The 22,976-nt window shown below is 42.4% G+C and overlaps 1 protein-coding gene across 11 annotated transcripts in view; it reads left to right on the top strand.

Annotated features, from left to right (window-relative positions):
* The window catches only part of TGFBR3 (transforming growth factor beta receptor 3), a 262,991-nt gene that overhangs the window by 217,650 nt on the left and 22,365 nt on the right, over positions 1 to 22,976 (top strand). For 2 of the 11 annotated variants that reach the window (XM_045897204.3, XM_064588829.1), the window contains exon 17: positions 7,608 to 9,286. The exons of 8 other annotated variants lie outside the window; for them this stretch is intronic. In XM_045897204.3, the coding sequence (XP_045753160.1) occupies positions 7,608 to 7,648 (41 nt within the window). In that variant the 3' untranslated portion in view covers positions 7,649 to 9,286. Of the gene's footprint in view, positions 1 to 477; positions 688 to 7,607; positions 9,287 to 22,976 lie in introns of those variants that run through there. One more of the 11 variants, XM_054512751.2, reaches the window with a different exon arrangement.

Raw genomic sequence — 22,976 nt, forward strand, 5'->3', positions numbered from 1 at the left:
GCAAAAAAGCAGGTTGGTTGTTGCAAGGTTACTTTCCTTGCTGGAATGTCAGGGGTTCATAAGGCAGATTATCTAACCAGTGCTGATCGGGCAATTCCTGATTGACTGGTTTAAGATTCCATTTCTGAGAGAGCTGAAACTGTAATTAAGTCTTGGTTTGGAGATGTGGAGCTTATGCTAAGTAAGCAGCTCCATTTTGGGTCTGTCGTTTTATTTATTTATTTATTTATTTATTTATTTATTTATTTATTAAGATTTTATTTATTTATTTTTAAAATGTTTTATTTATTTATTCATGAGAGTCAGAGAGAAAGAGAGAGAGGCAGAGGCAGAGGGAGAAGCAGGCTCCCCACCGAGCAGGGAGCCCGATGTGGGGCTCGATCCCGGGACCCTGGGATCATGACCTGAGCTGAAGGCAGATGCTCAACCATCTGAGCCACCCAGGCGCCCCTAAGATTTTATTTATTTATTTGACAGAGAAAGACACAGCGAGAGAGGGAACACAAACGGGAAGTGGGAGAGGTAGAAGCAGACTCCCCGCCGAGCAGGGAGCCCGATGCGGGACTCGATCCAGGGACTCCAGGATCATGACCTGAGCCGAAGGCAGTCGCTTAACCAACTGAGCCACCCAGGCGCCCTGGGTCTTTGTTTTCATTGTCCCGCAATAAAGCAGAATGCTTTTCTTTATACAGGTCCTCATTTCTTATTATATTAATTACTGGACTTTTTAAATTTTGTTGTTTTGCTACTGTGAATGAACTCTTTTTTTTCCATTGCATTTTATAGCTGGTTATTGTGGGTGTTTGGGAAGAAATATATATATATACACACACATACACATATATTTATATATATAAGTATTATATGCTTTTTAAAAGTATTTATTTATTTGACAGAGAGAGAGCGAGAGAGGGAACACAAGCAGGGGGAGTGGGAGAGGGAGAAGCAGGCTTCCCGCTGAGCAGGAAGCCCGATGTGGGACTCTATCCCAGGATCCTGGGACCATGACCTGAGCCGAAGGCAGATGCCTAATGACTGAGCCACCCAGGAGCCCCTATTATATGCTTTTTAACAAGAATATTGTGACTAGTCACTTGACTGAGATCTCAGTTCTGTAGTCTTCTGGTTGATTCTGGGTTTTCAAAAGTTAAAATTTGCAAATAATATTATTTCTTTTAATCTGGAAAGGCTCAACAGGGTTTCTCATTGTTTTAATTGTATTTCTTTGACAACTGTTGGGGATGAACATCTTTTCAGGTGTTTGTTTTCCTTTAGTGAACTGCTAGTTCACATCCCTTCCCAGTTTTTCTATTTGGTATTTGTAACGTTTTTATTGATCCGATAAAATTATTTGAAATTCATTTCCAAGTTAAAAATAATTTCTGCCTAGAGAGGAAGAGTCACCTAATGTCAAATATAAACGTTAGCACGTGCGCGGTGTAGAAAGGTTGAGAATCATTGCTGGAAGCTACATGCCTGCAAACTGACTTTGACTTTCCGTCCCTTGGTCCTTAAAATCCAATGCGAGGTTGGGTAGGTGGGTAGGTGACCAATAAAATCCGTGCCCAGAGCAGGGGATGTGCTATTCCAATTCAGCAGCCCGGACTGTGGTTGGCCCCACTGGGCCCCTCCCTTTCTGCACACCGGGTGGTCTCCCCACCCCCCAACACTGCCTGGTTTGAAGGGATTATTCAGGATCAATATTTGAAATAGTTGTATTTTTTCCTAACTGGAGTTAAGTTTATGGGCTTTTTTTAATTTAACCACCAAACACCAGAAATAAAAATCTGGAAGAGGGCCAGTTTGACTGGGAGCCAGTACACTTTCTCATAGCCAAGGAGCTCGCCCTTCATCCTCGTTTTTTCCCCTGAGTTACTGACATTTCCTTTCAAAAGCTGATTCCCCAACTTCTCAAATTCTTCATCCGTGTCGTTCAGTCCCCAAATGATTTCCAGAGATCCTGCCCTCCCAGTCCAGCCCCCCCACCCCCACCCCAGCCCAGCCCGGCCCCGCCCCTGACACCTGAGCTGTAACTGGGGCCCGAGCCACGTGACCTGGGCTCGAGCTCTCAGGCTCTTGGGGGAGCTTTAATTACCGTCTCAGCAAAGGCAGAACCAGGCCCCGGTCAGCGGGGGACCGGGCAACCAGAGTATCTGATGCATCCGAAGGCCGGTCCGCGGAGGGGGAGACGTGGGGGTGGGGGGGTTGGTTCGTACTAACCTCTAAGGGCTGGAATAAATCATGCACAGTTCATCACTTATCCAACACGTTTTGAGCACCAACTGTGTACTGGGCGCTCTCCCAGGCGCTGGAGAACAAGACTAAACCGCCCCTGGTGAAACTGACTGCCTGGTGGGAAAGACAGGCATGAAATAAATAATCCAACTTCACAGATTCAATAATTACAAGTGTGAAAGCTCTGCTTAGGCAAGTGGGAACGATTTCATGGCCTTGCTTTGAATCCTTTGAAAGGATTCAGAGGAACAGCAACAAGCCGGCCCCCAGGGATTTTTGGTGGCGGTTCCTTTCTTATGCCGCCCACATTTAGGGGTGGGCAGTCCTGAGAAAACAGAGGGCCCTGACAGGGAAAGGAGATCTGAGGGGGATGGGTACGGAGCCGCAGGACGTCAGAGGAGCCGCTTTGCCTCCCTCCTTGGGAAACTATCTGGAGGTGCACCCCGGCGCCTCTCATGACCTCTCACAGCACTATGGGGACGGTCCGCGACGGGCCGGGCCATCCCAGTTGGCCTTGGAAGTCAGCTCTGAGTCAGCTGTCGGTGACCCGCAGGGCTAGGACTCCTCCCCTCGTCTCCCCACTCCTTCATGCTCAGAACTCATGTTCCAGATGGACTCAGCTGGCAAGGGTTTGAGACGTGTCTCAGCATCTTGTGATGTGTTCCTGAACCTCCGGCCCCATGTGGGGTGAGTCACTGGCTCTGACTCGCTCCCTGCTGCTATTGGCCCCTTCTTCCTGGGTCCATAAACCCAAGCCCATCAGCTGAGAGCAGACCACCAAGTCCCCGTGGCCAGGCCTGGAGGGGACAGCTCTGCAGTGAGGCACAGCTGGTTGGCTCTGCTTCCAGAGATTCTTTTCTCCCCCTTGTTCTCTGGGCTGATTCTTTCTCCCAATTCATTTGTTGAGGGATGAGGGTAAAAGCACCCTCACACTGGGTCCTTCTCCTTCCCAGCTCTCTCCACCTAAATTCTGTGATACCTGGGCTAGGGCACTGAACACAGCTGGGAATGCTCCCAAGGCAGAAATATTGCTGTTCTATCGAAAGGGTGGATTTCCTTTCTGTCAACCTGGGGTAGGCATTGAGTGGGTGAGATCTGGAAATGGGAGGATTGGGGGCTATTGTCCTGTGGTTAAGGGACTGTCTGGATTCAAATCCTGACACTCTCACTTCCCAGCGGAATGGCCTGGGGCAAATTTTCTGTAGCTTGGTTTCCTTATCTATAGTAGATTATAAATAAGCTTGTAACTCCTAAGACTATTGTGAAGATAAAATGAGATAAAACATACAGATTTTTAAGAAATTCCTGAAATATGTATTAGTAGTAATGCTGTTGTTGATATTACAGGCTCTTAGAGAGGTTCCTTTTTGTAAGCTTTTGCCATGTCAGGTTGGTAATAATGATTTTTATGTGTGGTCTCCCTTTTTCTGCCTTTTTAGGATCAGTACTCCAAAATAGCTAGTCTGATATCTTCCCCCCCACCCCCCATTTCTGCCAACCCAGACCAATTAGCACTTGGTTATAATGATTCCTTTGCTTTGGTGCCTCTAGGCTCTGGTTCATCAAGCTGTGGGTGAGGGCTTGGATAGACTCCAAGTCTTCTTTTCTCCCCAAGCATGAGGGCTTGCTCCTCTATGACCGACCCCCAGGGAAAGCCTGTTTGAATCATCTATCCAATGATCCATTTATTTGCTCATTTATTCCACACACACGATTGAGCGTCTACTATGTGCCAGGTACTGTGGGAAGTGCTAGTTCTAAAGAGATGAAAAATGCTCAGTTCCTATGCTCAGGGAGCTCAAAGTCACAGGCAATTATACTCCTGGTGTTGAAGTGATGTTATGAAGGTAGATGTGGGGTGCTTTGGATACACCAGGGTGGTACCTGACCTGATGCTGGGTGTGGAGCTTGATGGTGTTCTCTGCTGGATTCCACAAGATTAGGAGGATTTGCCCAGATGAAATGAGGGAAGGGCATTTCTGGCCAGGAAAACAACATGTGCAAAGGCCTGGAGAGGAAAGAGAACGCTAGTCAGAGCTTGGTGTGGATTTAGTGGCCTCTTCCAGGAAGGGGAGGGGAGCAGAGTCTAGAGGTGGGGTAAGGGTATGTCAGGAGAGCATCTGGGCTACTCTTTAGCTTTTTCACTGATGATCTGGATCTGTCACATTTACCCTGTGGTTTCCCATTTAACATTCCATCTCAAATGGTTCTCAAAAAAAAAACGGAGTTAATTTTAATAATTTTCACATGGCCTATAGAAGGCTGGGTTTATATTTTCCATGGTGTTATGAATATGTTTTCACACTTCTGGTTCAACACGATAGATTGAATACATGTGTTCATCCCAGATGCCTTGTAAAAATATCACCAGAATGAGAGCAGAGGAGAAAAAAACAGATATAAACAGAAAAGAGGAGACAATAGCAAATGAGAAATGCCAAGAAATTCTTAAAATATGAAAATCAGATGAAAGCACAAGAGAGCTGGGGGTGTCTTAGATTGGGTTCTCCGTGAAGCAGACCCCGAGACGGGGATGTACTACAGGAAGTTTCTGGGAGATACACCTGCAGAAGGGCGGGAGAAACACGGCTGTGCAGAGAGTCAGTCACAGCGGTCTCAGCTGACCTCACTGGAAGCTCTTCGGAGGGGTCCCAAATGGAGGCCAAGGCTTCAGACCTTTGTACACCTTCACGGACCAGTCATTGGATGTGGCTGACCCTGGAAGGGAGATACCTCTGGGTGAGTCTGTCCCTTCATCCAGGGCAGATCCCTGGGAAGGAACTCAGCTGTAAGCCTTCACCAGCCCAGCAGCAAGGAAATGAGAGCATCGGTCAAAATGGGAGCGTCAGGGCGGTGTGTCCCAATACTCATTACAAAGAGATTCAAAGGAGTATCAAGCCCATTCACACCACAGAGCCCGGGAGAGGCTCAGGAAGTGGCAGTGCAGGAGCCTCTGGGGGGGGGGGGGGGGGGAGGCGTGGGGCTGAAAACAGAGACATTGTCTCCAAGTATATATGAGGAGGTTCCTACCTCTCCCCAGCCTTGGAGAGGACTGAAGGTTTACTGTGGTGGATTAACCAGAAACATTCCGGTCCCTGAGACAGTAGATATGGCAAGGGGTAGAGGAGGCCCCTGAAACTGCAAAAGGTGGGGACAATCTTCTGAAAACAGGGGTAATTCCATATTCAGAATGGTGAGACCTCCAACCCCCACCCCCCACCCCCAGCTCAGTTCACAGAACTCCCACACTTGGGCTTATGGAGACCCAGCAGGAGTCTAGACAGGAAATTCATCTCTAGGGAGATTGGCCAGCCCAAGAGAAAAAAAACCTACCATACTGAGATCTGAGGGTTCTCAACTAAAAAGGCCAGCCAGTCGCCTTATCACTTGCATGCAGATCACCAGGCAATATACCTCACCTGTGGTCACATAGCTTTTAATCAGTTTTTTAGTGCCTCACTCTCAAATATGGTCAGAAAGTCAATGATGATACTCATATACTTGGGGAAAAACTCAAATTGAAAGACAGTTATGAAAGCAGATAGATGGCAAAAGAACCTGGAGGAAACAGAGTGCAGGAAGCAAAAGGAAACTAACAAAACAAAACAACAAAAATCCTTCAATGTCCTCAAAGAGATAACAGATGATGTTGCATTATTAGAATGAGAAACAGATGCTATAAAAAGGAATAATTAAACAATACGAAAAATGATCTCTTGTTTATAAAATGCAATCGGTGATAAAAGATGGCAGAGTGGGATGGGTGTCTGCTCCACAAAGTTATTCTGGGTGCAGCAGACAAAGACTCCGCCATCTTTAGTGCGTAGCTTCCAATGTCAGCCTGGGGAAGAGAAAGAGGAGCTCTCTAGAGGGTTTTCTGGATCAGGTCTGTAAGTGGTGGGCGTCATTTCTGCTCACATTCCATCAGCTAAAACTGATAAACTAATCCTCTAGCTTTGTGCTTAGGAAGAAAAAGCATCAGTTTTGAGGGACAAGTTGTTGTCTGCCACAGGAAGTGCTGAAAAGAAAGTCAAGGAAGCCTCACAGCAGGTCTGGAGGTTAACTAGTCCAGACTGAAACAGGCAGATGGAAGTCTCCAGGAGGGAATATCTGTAGGAACAAAAGGAACTGAAAGAATATCAGACGTTTAGCTGAAAAAGGAGGTTGAATTCAGAGGGTTTTACAATGCTTTTGTAACTGTAGGAAGAAATTATGATAGTGAAAAATGAGCAATGGGTAAAAGGGGAGGAAAGTATTACCTCTAGAAAGACCAGTGAAAGAAGGAAATGTAATCATGTGACATTTCATAGTAAGAGGAAAACTAAATAGTGATTTAACCAAAACTTTAAAAAATACCAGGCAGGGTGCCTGGGTGGCTCAGTCGGTTAAGCATCTGCCTTTGGCTCAGGTCAGGATCCCAGGGTTCTGGGATAAAGTCCCGCATCGGGCTCCCTGCTCAGTGGGGAGTCTGCTTGTCCTTCTCCCTCTGTCGCTCCCCATTCCCCCTGACTCGTGTTCTCTATCTCTCTCAAATAAATAAATAAAATCTTTAAAAAAATATCTATTTTGGAAGGATGAAGTAGGATGAAGGATAATAAGCGATAGAGCTAAATCCTCATCTTCTGTATAAAAAGTCAGCAGATCGTATGTGGAAGTATTGACTTGGGAGGTAGCAGTATAACCCTACTGGTTAGAAATATGGAAATAAATACCATACAAAGTAGCAGAAAACACTTAAGAGGAAGATAAAGGAAATGGAAGGAGTAGACAGGGGACTTCGGTAGTTGTTGTTTATAAACCTTGTAATATGATTGGACTTTTAAAACCTTGTACATGTATTATTTCCAAAATAATGACATAAAAAGTCCATGGATAGGACCAGCTTCAGGCATGACTGGATTCAGGAGCTCATACAAAGTTATCAGGACTCAATTTCTCAGCTTCACTTTCCCTGTATTGGCTCTGTTTTTAGTTAGGCCCTCTTCATGGGGCACAGGACTTCCTGGCCCCTCTGTTTTCTTTTCCTTCTTTCCTTCTTTCCTTCTTTCCTTCTTTCCTTCTTTCCTTCCTTCCTTCCTCCCTCCCTCCCTCCCTCCCTCCTTCTTTCTTTCTTACTTTGTAATTAAAAAAGGTTTTAACTGTGATTAAAAACACATGAAATTTGCCATCTTCATAATTTTAATTGTACAGTTTAGTAGTGTATATTCACATAGTGTGTATTCACCTTGTTGTGCAACAGATCCCCAAAACTTTGTCATCTTGCAAAATGGGAACTCTATACTCATTAAACAACAACTCTTTATTTCCTGCCCCCCACCCCCACCCCTGGCTCCTGGCAACCCACCATTCTACTTTCTGCTGTTTTCTTACAGCTATTTGTGCCAGCCAGCAGAAAGACACCTCCCCTTCCTGATAATTCTGACAAAATCCCAGGATCGAGTTCCACTGAACAGACCAGGGCTTGACCAGCATCCCCGAAACAAATGGCCTGAGGGTCAGGGGTGAGTGGCTGACCAAGCAGTGCTGACAGTGGAAGGAGCAAGAGCTCCCAACAAACAGAACCAATGGAGTCTCCACGAAGCACCAGGCTGGGCAGGTTGTGGGACATCAGGTCCCCATGCCCCGCCCCGGCTTAGACCCCTCCTTGACTTAGAGGCTTACCTGTACCTCCATGATCTTCCAAGCAGGCAAGACTATCTCAACTCTCCATGGGACTCTTTTTTAAACCTCTTTAGTATAAGCTGTTTTTAAAAAAGATGTATTGTTTGGATAAGTCGAAAATTGTAATTATTAGTAAGGTTGACCTTCTTTGAAATGTTCATTAGTTACGTGTGTTTTTTTAATGACTTGTCTGTTCATGCCCTTTGCCCATCACATATTATTATTAAACGCATTTATCAGCTTTCTCAATTCTGATAAATGTGCAAAAACACATTAAAAAATATTTCACGGAACCTTGTACAGGACTTTAGAGAGTACCGAGTAGTGTGATTCTCATTTTACAAAAAAGACAACTAAAGCGTCGACAGGTGAAGTGTCCAGCCCTCTCTAGAACCCTGCTAGTCGTGGATGAAGGAACAGAAAATCTGGTCTGATCCTCCACCTGTTAGATCGTGCTGCCTCTTCAATTATGCCTCAATTTCATTCCCCCAAAGTCACATTTCCTGCCCCATCATCATATTCGGGGATTACAGAGAGCCTCTTTTATTTTCCCACAGTTTGCAGCATTTTTAAAAGACTGAGGATAAATAGCTGAGAAGATTTTAAGCTAATCTGAGGTCCCTTGTGATTTCATGCTAGAAGGTTGGCATGCCCCCAGCAACACCTTGCAAATCTCCACTGCAGCTAGCCCAGTAGTGGGCTGAATTCTGCCATTTAAATAATACAAGTTACAGTGAAAAAGGAGATTAGTCTCAAAGCCCCGTCAAGGAAGGAGAATGAACATTTTGCAGGGAGCAAGCTGCTGATGTTTTGCAGGGGGAGAGAGGGAACACTGCACTGTAATGTTGTCCCCAGTGCCTCCCTGCTTTGCAATCCTGGGTTCTCATGTAGCTCCTGACCACACAGGAAACTGAAAATACCCGGATTGCCATGAGGCTGCCTGCGCCCCTCCCGCTGTTCTCACTTGGCATTAGTGATGTGGTCACTGTGTGGGTCACAGCAGATACCATTTGTAGAAGAGTAACAGGAGGTTTTAGAGTTTCAAACTGTAAACTGAACTCTAAGGAATATGAAGCACAGGGCAGGATTTTCTGTCACTGAGGAAATCTCTTTGTCCAGAGTAAACTGAAGCAATTGTGTTTTGTTGACTCTTAAGTTTCAAGAGTAATCAAGTATCTACTACAGTTTGGAAGGCAAACTGCTAAACTCTGTATTGTTACCTGTTAACTTTGAGTTTCTTTTTTCCTTGACAGTGTGCACAACTCCAGCGATAAAAGGTCAGGCAGTGACCTCTACTAGGCTGCTGGTGGGAGGAGAGTAGAAGAATGTTTTAAGTGTGGAAATCGAGAGGCTTAGAACTATTGAGAGATGGAACTGGAGCTTTAGATGGTTGAGGCAAAAGGGCCGGGTTCAAACTAATAATGCTAGGTAGAGCACTGGGTATGTATCAGGCATTGTGGGGAATCCGTGATGGAACACCACATGGCATAAGAACACATTATCAATATATTGTCCAGGGGAAAAAGCAGGCTACAAAATAATCTGTAGAGTATTAGCCCAATAATGTACATATATTTATGCATAGAAAAAAAGTCTGGAAGAAAATACATCAAGGTGTTAATAGTGGTTATTCTGTATGGTAAGAATATAGGTGGTTTTAATTTCATTCTTTGTGATATTTCAAATTTTTTTTTCAAATTCTCTACAACTATAAATTTTATTTTCTTTTATTTAAGATTTTATTTATTTGACAGAGAGAGGCACAGCGAGAGAGGGAACACAAGCAGGGGGTGTGGGAGAGGGAGAAGCAGGCTTCCCGCTGAGCAGGGTGCCTGATGTGAGGCTTGATTCCAGGACCCTGGGATCATGACCTGAGCCAAAGGCAGACGCTTAACGACTGAGCCACCCAGGCGCTCCTGCAACTATAAATTTTATAATCAGAAAAAAAATAATGTGATTTTTAAAAAGAAGTTATCAAATTTCAATTCTTGTTTCATTTATTCATTTAGTCTTTTTTTTTTTTAAGATTTTATTTTTAAGTAATCTCTCCACCCAACATGGGGCTTGAACTCACAACCCCGAGATCAAGAGTCACACGTGCACCCACTGAGCCAGCCAGGTGCCCCTGATTCTTGTTTTAAAATTAAGATATGAGGGGGTCCTGGCTGGCTCAGTGGGTGGCGCATGTGACTCTTGTGATTCTGTTTCTATGTCTATATATATATATCATACATGATATTAATGATGATATATATATATATATATATATATATATTACTTCCTACCTCAAAGAGTTGTTATGAGGATTAAATGAGTTCTTACATTTAAAGCACTTAGAACAGTGTTGCATGCGTTTCTTACTATCATTGTCATCATTACTTTTATCATTAAAAATTCTCTCAAATTCTCTTATCCAATCTTTAAAAATGCACAGGCAGAGGCAAACCTAGGTCAAGCATTTTAATGCCTGCATACTTGGGACTCTAGTCCAAACACGTGTCTAAGATATACCAACAAGACCCCAAGAAGAGCCTCAGCTGGGCCTCCCAGGGCTCACAAGCACTATCTCGGAAGTAAACGGAAGTAACTCAAGATTGATTTTGTCCTTAGCTATTAACCAAATTAGCCAAAGTGTAAAGTTAAAACCAGGAAAAAAATTAAAATATAAGGGAAAGAGAATTCTTTCTACCTTAACCCTCAAATCACTTTCTGCTCTGACCCTTGATCTCACTGTGTCCTCCAGATATAAGCCACCTTGTGAAACTTCACATTTGTATCTTCTCTCTTGCTCCTCATCCCTCACGCTCCTCACACCCCTCCCTTCAGCCAGCACCCCACTCTCACTTCCAGGCCCAGCTTTAACCACTGACATCCACACAGATGAGGCTGGATTCCACACCAGCCTGCCCAGCCCTGACCTCTCGGACCCCTGAGGTCCTGGGAAAGGGAGCCTGAACCCGACCCCGCTCAGGAGAGTGAGAAGTTGTGGTGAGATGCCCCCATAGGACCTGCTCCCAGGCTGGCCTTATCCCCGTGTGGGGGCTGGGATTTCCTGCCCGGAAACACTAGGCCTGGACACAATGGGGGTTATCAGTCACCATCGGGGGATCAGGACCACAGTGGGAGCCCTCTACTTAGCTCTTGGTTTTCCAGGCCTTTCCTGTGTGAATCTTTACTTCCGTGGAAGCTCTTGTTTTGGTCTTTTCCAAGATGGAAACCCTTCCCCCAGCTTCCTACCCCTCTGTCACCGTGGGTCAGCTACCTTTCCATTCCCATGCTTTCCAACTTTGGGTCTAAGTTAACTTAAACTGATAATTAACAGAGCCTAGGTAAGAAAGTGTTTCCACTCTTTCTAGATCTTTTTTTGTTCTTTGTTTAAATTATGGGTGAAATTGATGTATTAACTTAATTGGCTTCCATGATGATGATAATAATTCCATCAACTGAGCAAATTAATAAATTATACCGGTATTGAGGTTTAAGTTCTTAATCTAAGAGCTTATTTGCCTTATTTAACAACCCTAAATAGAAGGTCCTTCTGTTTTGCTAAAAACAGAAGTATTTTAAAAAATGAAATGATACGAGAAAACATTTTAAAGGAGGCATAATTTATTCTGTGGCAAGTCTTAATATAACAGCAGAATTGCTTTTAAAATTTATGTTGCAAAATACTAGCTATCATTTACTAATACTTATGTATCAAGTGGCTTACTCATGTGAGCTCATTCAGTCCTCAGGACCACCTATTTTATGAATGACAAAATTGATCCTCAGAGAGGCTGCATAACTCACTGAGATCACTCCGGATATAAATGTCAGAGCTGGGTTTTGAACTCAGCCTGTGTGACCACAAAGTGTGTGCTTTTGACTCCACACTATAGTGCTGACTCCCAAAGAAGCTGCCACCTCTCACATCTAGCAGCAATCCCTGATACGACTGTAGTGCTTGGACATGGCTTTAGGTCTGAAAGCTTGTCTCCCATCTGTACCAACCCTGCCCTCAGCTTCTCAAAACTCACCACCCTTGCCCACAGGACTTTAATGGCTCCAACTTCAGAAAAGATGATGCTGTTTATTCCCATGAGCGCTCCTATAATTCAAACAAAAAACTAAACTAGACCACAAAGAAAGTATCAACAAGTTAAACAATGGTATGATTTTCCTGATGTGTATCTCTGTGTATGTGATAATATATATGATATGATAGCGGATTCTTTCCAAACAATTCTTAGGTTGTTCTGATTTTTCTGGAATATAAGCACCATGTTCATCTACCTGTTGGGGAATTGAGGTTCGCCAACTCCTCCTTCCCAAGTAGGATGTGGGAAAAGAGAAAGCAAAGAAAAGGAAAAGAAAGGAGGAGAAGGAGATGGAGGAAGAAAATGACATCTACTCAGAAATGGGAATAAAACCAACCAAGAAAGAGTTGCTGTCCCCTCCCTCCAGCTGGGTGATTCCTGAGTAGGCTTCACTCTGCCCTCCCATGCAGGAGGGTGAACTGCTGTGGGCTGTGAGCCCCCCCACAGGGGAGAAGGAGTACCCACGTCTGAGGGACCCCCCCAGAGGGAGGCTGGCTATGACTCAGCGGGGAGTGGGCCAGACTTGCACCTCCCTGCTTCTCCTTGGATTCCACCGGGACCCATCTTACAATGACTCAGATTAGCTCTCACTGCCCTCAAAGTCTGAGGAAGTGTCAGTGCCTGCTGTGGGTTAACACCCCAACAGTCAATTTAAATGATTTAATTAATTTTTGTGACATCCAGCCGGCCTGCCTGAGGGCGGACCCCTGAGGTCATGATGACACGTGTGCCTGCGGCTGCCCGGACCTCTAGTCTCTGGGTCTCCACAGGACTCGGGTCACATTCAGGGCCACTGGTTGCACTTCAAGGAGCGATACCCCCAGAACACGGTCCATGGGAGAACCCGAAGGGGAGGGTCCTGGGCACTTTTCAGGAAAGGATGGCAGCTCTGCCGTCCGAGGAGCCATGTGCTGCGCTCCTTGGGTGAGATGACCTCATGCAAGCAAGTGCCTCCGGTCTCCACCCAGAAAAAAAGCAACTGTGGGTCCCTTTGGAGTACCGTGAAAGCCATGTGCCTTGGGTGAGCTCAGAGGTTTTCCAGGGGAATCCAAATGTGTCTACCAAGAGAATGCCTAGAGACTTCCGAGTTTTGGCTAGGGAGCCTTCTTCCCATGCCTCACATAATTTGCTCAGGGTTTGTGAAGTTCATGGCCTAGGAGCTCTGGGGTGACTCTCAGTGTATTGGGGAAGCACTGCTATCCAGCAAGTCCTCAGAGGTCATGTGACCCGGACAAAGTAAAAGTCCAGTGCTGGACTCCAGTTCTGCTTCATCCAAGTAAATGGCTTCAGTTCAACCATGATGAGGAAATTTGGCTTACTCTGTGGGGACCGCTTTGTCAGCCAGAGGCAGACAAGTTGGATGCCCAATGATGTCGACTCACTCGGGTCTCAGGCTCATGGGTGGCCCAGGAGTGAGGTATAGGAAGGGCTGCTCCCATGGTTACTACGAACACTGCCACCCCTGCTTCCGTCCTCCCTTCTGCCCACTCCTGTCTCCTAGGACCCCTTTGGGGGCGGCCCAACACCACCTTCCCCTGTCTGGGGCGAGGGTGAGGGGTATCCCCCCTGGGTCAGCTGGCTTGGCCCAGCCCACCATCTCAAAGTTCAACACATGCATTATTCAACACCAGGCCGAGGGCTTGTGGCTGAGAGGAAAGAGCCCTCTGCCTCCTCCCTGGCCTCCTGGCTAAAACTGCTCACTCACACTAGACAGCAGGGTAAAGTGTGCCGTCCTGGACAGTTAGGTCCTGAGCCGTTTGATTCCTTGTCCTCAGTTCTCAGATCAGTAAAGTTCCAGATGTGATTAAAAATAAAACAGGAAAAAATGGCTTGGAAGACAAAGGAGATTTGTTCCCGCTTCTCTAGATGAAGGATAATTTTAAGGACAGGGCCTGGTCTCTAAGAATTCTTTCATTTAAATAATGTGTGCTTTGGGAAGACATAATCTTTTCAAAGATAATTTTTCACTGCCTTGAGCAAAGTGCTGTAGCTTCATTTGGCAAATGGAGGCATTGGGAACGAGAGGTAAAACTATTTCACAGCTTCATATAGGAAATAGAGACAGGACTTGAAGTTCTTCATAGTTTATAATTCTGTCACATTCCTTGAGGAGGAGGCCAGGGGCCTGGAGGGCAATTAGTTGTAAAAACGTGTGTCCCGGACAATCAGTGTTAGGTTTGCGGCACCATAACACAAAAGCTTTACAAATGAACTTGGACCTAGCAGCTCCACTTCTGGGAAGCTCTTCTGGGAAATTGATGAGGGCTGTGAGCGAAGATACTGTTAATGATGTTCATCACAGGGCTGCTTTTAATACCAAAAAATTAGACAGAGCCTGAGTGTTGAACAATAGGGATTCCATAACTGTGATTCATCCATTATATACCATTGAAAAGGATGCTGTGGAAGTGTAATGTCAAACAAACAAGGTATTGTTACACGAATCAGGCAGCATGTGTAGTATGACCCCAGTTTTAATTTTTAAAAAATGTATATGTCTCAGAAAAATATTAGAGTGATATTATTCCTGGGTAGTTTAAATTTTTTTCCTTTACATTTTCTAAATTCTCTGCATTAAATATGAATTTGATTTTACTAAAAATACATAGTACATGTTACAAAAATAGTACCTCGGAAGATAACTAAAATTCTAAGTCCTGGGTGAGGTAGAGTATGGCCACTTACTGATTTTACTCAACAACCTTAGGAAGGACCTAGATAAGTCATTTAATTTGTCTCCAAGGCTTAATGTTTCTTCACCTGCCCACCACCCAGCCTTGCGATGGGGCCACAAACTCCTGCTGGGACTTATCTCTCAGAGTTTAATAGTTTTATGAACACCTTATATGTTAGGTACTACTTGCAGGCTCCATTCATTACCTTCCATGACATGTGTAACGGGAGGCGGTAAGAATAACAATAATAATAGCTGAAATTGATTCACTGGTTTCTATTTATTTTTTGTTTTTTTAAAGATCTTATTTATTTATTTGTCGGAGGGACAGAGAGAGAGACTGAAAGAGAGAGAACCCACAAGCAGGGGGAGGGGCAGAGAGAGAAGCAGACTCCCCGTTGAGCAGGGAGCCCGATGCGGGGCTCCATCCCAGGACCCCAGGATCATGACCCGAGCCGAAGGCAGACGCTTAACCGACTGAGCCACCCAGACATCCCCACTGGTTTCTATTTATCAGGCACCATGTTAAGCATTTTACATATATTAACTCACTTTCATTCCTCTTTGACTCCTCCCTTTCTCTCAAGTGTCTCGATGGATCTGTCAGCAGTGGATCCTGTCAGTTCCTCCTTCGCAATATGTATAAATGCTACTCATTCCTCGCCATCTCCTGAAGCCTCCTGACTTTTGAGCCTGAGCTACTGGGCCTCCCAGTTGGTCTTCCTGCGGCCGCCTCCCTGCAGTCTTTTCCAATGGAGAAGTGTGTTAAAATGTAAATCAGATAATTTTACTAATCTGCTCAAAATCTTCTGATGGCTCCCCTTCCTGCTCAGATGAAAAACCAAATTCCTTATAACAATCTATAGGCTCTACATGATCTTCCCCACTCTTCCTTTGTATGCCCCTAAATAAAACACCTTCCCCTCTGACCTCATCCTTTATCCTACATCTGTATCACTTAGCTTTGCTCTGAACTGGCTTTCTTTTCTTCTTTTAAAAATTTATATACTTTTGGGGGCGCCTGGGTGGCTCAGTTGTTAAGTGTCTGCCTTCGGCTCAGGTCATGATCTCAGGGTCCTGGGACTGAACCCCTAGAGCTCCGCTTTGGGCTCCCTGCTCCGCGGGAAGCCCGCTTCTCCCTCTCCCACTCCCCCTGCTTGTGTTCCCTCTCTCGCTGTCTCTCTCTGTCAAATAAATAAATAAAATCTTTAAAAAAAATTTATATACTTTTAAATAAAAATTGTATACATTTAAGGCAAAAAACGTGGTGATTTGATATACATACTCATAGTGAAATGATTACTGCCGGCAGGCTGATGAACATATCCTCACCTACTTGTCATTTTTTATGTGTGTGATGACTGCCCTTCATATCTACTCTCTTGCGTATTCCCAGTGTTCAGTACGGTTTTATTAAGTATAGTCAACCTGCTTATCTACTACACCTCTAGACCTGTTTTTCCTACCTGATAGCAACTTTGTGCCCTTTGGCCAGTATCTCCCCACTCCACCCCCGTCAACTACCCCAACCCTGGCAACCACCTTTCTACACTCTGCTTCTCTGAGTTTGACATTTTTTGTTTTGTTTTGTTTTGTTATTTTGGGTTTTTTTCTTGTTTTTGTTTTTTGTTTTTTTTTTGGATTCTACATATAAGTGAGACCATACAGCATTTGTCTTTCTCTGTCTGACTTATTTCACTTAGCATAATGTCCTCCAGGTTCATCAGTATTATCGCAAATGGCAGCATTTCCTCCTTTCTTGGAGCTGAATAATATTCCATCCTCTGTGTGTATGTGTGTATCCCACATCTACTGTATCCATTCATCCATCGGTGGACTCAGGTTGTTTCCATATCTTGGTTATTGTGAATAATGCCACTAAACAAGGGAGTGCAGATATCTCTTCAAGATTCTGATTTCATTTCCTTTGGCTCTACACCCAGAAGTGGGGTGGCTGAATCATATAGTAGATCTATTTTTAATTTTTTGAGGAATCTCTATATGGTTTTTCATAATGGCTGTTATCAGTTTACTTTCCCACCAACAGTGTAGAAGAGTTCCTTTTTCTCCACCCCCTTAGCAACACTTGCTATCTCTGGTCCTTTTCGATAATAGTCATCCCAACAGGTGTAAGGTGATATTTCATTGTGGTTTTGATTTGCTTCTTCCTGATGATTAGTGATGTTGAGCACCTTTTTAGACAACCATTGGCCATTTGTATGTCTTTGGAAAAATATATATTCAGGTTCTTTCCCCATTTTTTTTTTTACTGCGTTGTTTTCTTGCTATTGAGTTGAGTTCTTATATATTTTGGATATTAACCTCTTATCAGATATACGGTATGCAAATATCTTCTCCTGTTCTGTAGGTTGTCAGTTCTCACTTTGATGGTTTCCTTTGCCATGCAGAAGATTCTAGTTGGATAGAGTCCCACCTGTCTATTTTTCCTTTTGTTGCCTGTGCTTTTAAGGTCAAATCCAAAAAAATCATTGCCCAGACCAATCTCAAGGAGCTTGTCACCCACATTTTCTTCTAATAGTTTTATTGTTGGAAGCCTTACGTTTAAGTCTTTAATCCATTTTGAGTTGCTCTTTGTATGTGGAGTGAGATAAGGGTCCAATTTCATTCCTCTGCCAGTTTCTCCAACATCATTTATTGAAGAGACTGTCCTTTCCCCATTGTGTATTCTTGGCATCTGTGTCAAATATCAGTTGACCATAAATGTGTGGATTTATTTCTGGGGTCTCTATTCTGCTCCTTTGGTTTTTATGCCAATGCCATGTTATTTTGATTACTATAGTTTTGTAGTATAATGTGATATCAGGTAGTGTGATGCCTCCAATTTTATTCTTTTTGCTCAAGACAGTTGTATTTATTCATGGTCTTTTGTGATTCCATATGAATTTTAGGATTGTTTTTCCATTTCTGTGAAAAATGCAATTGAAATTTTGATAGGGATACATTGAATCTGTAAATAGTTTTTGGTTATATGGACCTTTTAGTAGAATTAATTCTTCCAATCCATATGGTATATCTTTCCATTTACTGTGTCTTCTTCAATTTATTTCATCAATGTTTTTGTTTTCAGTGTACAGATCACAGATCTTTTACTATCTTTTTTTTTTTTTAAGAGAGAGAAAGCATGTGCATGTGTGAAGGGGAGGGGCGAGGGAGAGGAAGAGAGAGAATCTTAAGCATGTTCCACGCCCAGTGTGATCTCATGATCCTGAGAGCATGACCTCACCCAAAATCAAGAGTCAGATGCTTAACCAACTGAGCCACTCAGGTGCCCCAGATCTTTTACCATTTTGATTAAATTTGTTCCTATTTTATTGCTTAAAGCTATTGTAAATGGGATTGTTTCTTTAATGTATCTTTCTGATTGTTCATTGTTAGTATATAAAAATGCAACTGATTTTTGTATATTGATTTTGTATCCTGCAATTGTACTGAATTCATTGATTAGTTTTTAACACATTTTTGGTGGAGTCTTTCGGGTTTTCTATATCATGTTATCTGCAAACAGTTTTAGCTCTTCCTTTCCAATTTGGATGCATTTTATTTCTCTTTCTTGCCCAATTGTCATGGTTTGGACTTCCAATACTATGTTGAATAAGGGTGGTGAGAATGGGCATCCTCATCTTGTTCCTTATCTTGAAGGAAAAACTTGCAGCTTTTTACCATTGAGTGTGGTGTTAGCTGTGGGTTTGTCATATATGGCTTTTATTATGTTGAGGTACATTCCTTCTGTGCCTAATGTGTTGAGAGTTTTTAGCATGAAAAGGTATTGAATTCTGTCAAATCCTTTTCCTGCACCCATTAAGATGATCATATGATTTTTATCCTTCATTCTGTTAATGTGGTGTATCACATTTATTAACTTGCATATGTTGAGCCATCCTTGCATACTAGGGATAAATCCCACTTGATCATGGTGTCTGATCCTTTTAATGTGCTATTGAATTCTGTTTGCTAGGATTTTGTTGAGGACTTTTGCATCTGTGTTCATCAAGGATATTGGCCTATAATTTTCTTTACTTGTAGTGTCCTTGTCTTGGCTTTAGTATCAGGGTATGCTGGTCTTTTCATGTGTGCTTGAAAAGAATGTGTTGGATGATTTTCTGTTTGAACGATCTATCCATTGTTGGAAATGGGGTATTGTAGTCCCTTACTTTTAATTATTGCATTGCTATCTATTTCTCCCTTTAGTCTGGAAGTGTTCCCTCCTATTCAATGTTTTGGAAGGGTTTGGTATTAATTTTTCTTTAAAAGTTTGGTAGAATTCACCAGTGAAGCCACCAGGTCCTAGGCTTTTATTTGGGGGGAGGTTTGGATTACTAATTCAATCTCTTTACTTGTTACTGGTCTGTTCAGACTTTGTTTTTTCATAACCTCATGGTAGGTTGTAAGTTCTAGGAACTTATCCCTTTTTTCTAGGTTGTCCAATTTGTTGGTGTATAAATGTTCATGATAATCTCTTATGATCCTTTGTATTTCTGTGGTCAGTTGCAATGTTTCTTGTGTTATCTATGATTTTATTCATTTGAATCTTTTTTTTTCTTAATTATCCTAGCTAAAGGTTTGTCTCTTCTGTTTATCTTTTCAAAAAACCAACTCTTAATTTCATTTCTATTGTTTTTCTAGTCTAGATTTCATTTATTTTTGCTCTGATCCTTATTATTTCCTCCTATATGCTAATTTTAGGTTGAATTTGTTCTTTCTCTAGTTCCTTCAGATGTGAAGTTAGGTCTTTTCTTCTTGTTCTTAATGTAGGCATTCATTGCTATAAACTTCCCTCTTAGGACTACTGCATCTCATAAATTTTGGTATGTTGTGTTTCCACTTTCATTTGTCTTGAGATACATGTTTTAAATTTCCCTTTTGATTTCTTCTTTGATCTATTGGTTATTCAGACATATGTTGTTTAATTTCCACATAGTTGAGAATTTTCCAATTTTCCTCTTGTTCTTGATTTCTAGCTTCATACCATTGTACTCAGAAAAGATACTTGGTATGATTTCAATTTTCTTCACTTTGCTGAGACTTGTTTTGTGGCCAAACATAAGATCTGTCTTGGAGAATGTTTCATGTGTGCTTGAAAACAATGTGTTGGATGATTTTCTGTTTGAATGATCTATCCATTGTTGGAAATGGGGTATTGTAGTCCCTTACTTTTAATTATTGCATTGCTATCTATTTCTCCCTTTAGTCTGTTAATATTTGCTTTATATATTTAGCTGCTCCAATATTGGGTATATCTATATATATATGGCTATATCCTCTTGATCAATTGACCCCTTTATCATTATATAGTGAGCTTTCTTTCTTTCTTTTGATAGTTTTTGACTGGTAGTCTATTTTTCTGACATAAGTATAGCTGCCCCTGCTCTCTTCTGGTTACCATTTGCATGGAATATCTTTTACCATCTTTTTACTTTTGGTCTATGTGTGTGCTTAAAGCTTAAGTGAGTATCTTATAGGCAACATATTGTTGTTCATAATATTCCCTTATCCTTTTTGTTTCTCTAAGATCAGTAGAGATGTCTCCTCTTTCATTCCCAATTGGAGCTGCAACTGTCTTTTAATGTAAACATAATGTGCCATGATGGAGCCTTGAGACATTTTTATTCAAGAAAACCAAGTGTCTGTGGAAATTAGTAAGATTTCTAAGGGACTAATTTAAACTATGGAACCAGTAAGATCACCTACCTTAATGCAGGTTTTTTCCAACAGCGCTGGCCTCAGTTCCCAAGAATTGTTTGGCAGACTGGGAAAGTCAGAGAGAGCATTCTGTGTATCAGGGGTCTCGTGGCAATACCAGAAAAGGCATGAATCAGCACATAGAGCACCTGGGGATTATCTGATAACATATGGAAACATTTTATGGGTAGAAATAATTTGAAAAGGAGGTTGAAGTCCTTTTTCATTTCCTTATTCATTTCCATGTTACAAATATGAAGGGCAGAATTCACTAACTTCTTGTTGCTTTCTTCAATTGTTTTCAGAAAGGCAGTTTAGAAGAAGGAAGGAAAAATCAAAGGACTTCTCAATTCACACAAATCATATAGCACAAGCAAAGCTGTTAATTATTAAATATTTAGCTAGGGATTGATAAGCCGTTATTTGGGAATGAGCTAGAATATTTAGGAGAATGGTAATATGGGTCTAAGTATTGTTACTGATTAGGGGCTATTCCAGTACAATCAAAATATAACCAGTTGAAGTTGAATGTGTTACCTATTTTTCTTAAAATTGCACAAATTAAAATGATTTATTCCTATTAAATACAGTAAAACCAGGTTCTAAATCAGATATGTCACTCTGAGCTCCACCATAATACTAAAAATCAAGTGTTAGTTCCATGAGGGCAGAGATTTTGATCGCTTCATTTCATAGCGTGTCCCAAACATAGTGCTTTGTGCCCTGTAGGCACCCAATGAATTGTTGTTGAATAAATACATGATTAGTAGTAGCTGCTGTCACTAAGGTTCCACTGTTTTTTGTTTTAATTTTTTTTTAAGATTTTATTTATTTATTTGAGACAGGGTACGCAAGAGAGGGAGAGAAGGAGCAGGGGGAAGGGCAGAGGGAGAGGGAGAGGGAGAAGGAGGCTCCCGGCTGGAGGTGGGGGGTGGGAGGGCTCCATCCAATGACTCCAGGATCCTGACCTGAGCTGAAGGCAGCGGCTTAACTGACTGAGCCACCCAGGCGCCCCACTAAGGTTCCACTGTAAATAATAACGGAAACCTCCTTTTTGTTGAAGAGTTATCATAGTTCAAAGGCAAAATAACCTCTCCTAGCAACTTCCAAAACGCAGCTATAAAACACCCCCTGAAGGATTAGTCCCCTGAGTGATAAAGCACCCTGATTCAAGGTTCCAAAAGCTCAGCCTGTCGGAAATATCAGAGTCTTAAAACAATCATGTTTAAAAACACTGTTGTTTTAAAGATTTTCTTTGATTTAAGTGTTGTTTCTCTTGGAAAGGGCTTGTTATTTTTCTAAGCAAGTTAGGTCATTAAACTGGGCATACCGGGAAAAAGGAAAATTAAAGAAGACATTTTAAAAACAGAAACTATGGTTACTTCATTGTATATGTCTTGACACAGTTTCTGGTGCCTCCCATTTAATTTTACCAATAAATGTTCTTTATTAAAAATAGACTGAAAATATAATTTGAAAGAAGGAATTTTAATAAGATGTTTAATCATACCTTCCTAATGGGGTTAGTATGAGGAGTAAATGGTCTAATGAATGTAAAGTACCTGAAATATATAAGACAATCATTAAATGTAGGACGTTTATTACTTTTGCTGTGGGTGGAGCCTGTCCTCATTAAACATTTTGATATTTTGTTCATCACAGATTTTCCAAAGGGAGTTTGATTCTTTAAAATATTGCATTAAAATATCATTTTTCTTGATTACTAAGCTTTGGGGTTTCCCTAAATTTTGTGCCTGAGGCAAGTGCCTCACTTGCCTCACTCTAATCCTGGTCCTGGTGGGTGACTCTGTGATCCACGGATGATTTAATCAGGTTCTCCAATGTGTCCCATGCCTGATCCCCTTATATAGAAAACTGCTCCACCCTTGACCTTGTGGAGAAGCAGTATCCTTAGAGTCATTTTGTGTCAATGACCACAGTTCTCCCTAATCCTTTTTTAAATATATGTGATTTGAACTATTCAATTGTATTTATTTTTTTAAGCTTTTATTTTAATTCCAGTTAAAATACAGTGTTACATTAGTTTCAGGTATACAATATAGTGATTCAACACTTTCATACATCACCTGGTGCTCATCAGGACAAGTGCACTCCTTTTTTTTTAAAGATTTTATTTATTTATTTGACAGAGAGAGACACAGTGAGAGATGGAACACAAGCAGGGGGCAGTGGGAGAGGGAGAAGCAGGCTTCCTGCCGAGCGGGGAGCCCGATACAGGGCTTGATCCCAGGACCCTGGGATCATGACCTGAGCTGAAGGCAGACGCTTAATGACTGAGCCACCCAGGCGCCCCAGGAGAGGTGCACTCCTTAATCCCCAACATCTATTTCCCTCACCCCCCACCTCCCTCCCCCTCTCTGGTGACCATCAGTTTTGTCCTCTGTAATTAAGAGTCTGTTTCTTGATTTGTCTCTCATTCTTTCTTTTTTCTCTTTGCTTGTTTTGTTTCTTAAATTCCACATATGAGTGAAATCATATGGTATTTGTCTTTCTCTGATTTATTTCGCTTAGCACTGTACTCTCTAGCTCTATTCATGTTGCAAATGGCAAGATTTCATTCTTTTCTGTGGCCGAATAATATTCCATTGTATATATATGCAGCACAT

This window comes from Mirounga angustirostris, unplaced genomic scaffold (assembly GCF_029215605.1).
Source record: "Mirounga angustirostris isolate CCGP_5_RB_7025 unplaced genomic scaffold, mMirAng1.0.hap1 SCAF_4, whole genome shotgun sequence".
Classification (NCBI taxonomy): domain Eukaryota; kingdom Metazoa; phylum Chordata; class Mammalia; order Carnivora; family Phocidae; genus Mirounga; species Mirounga angustirostris.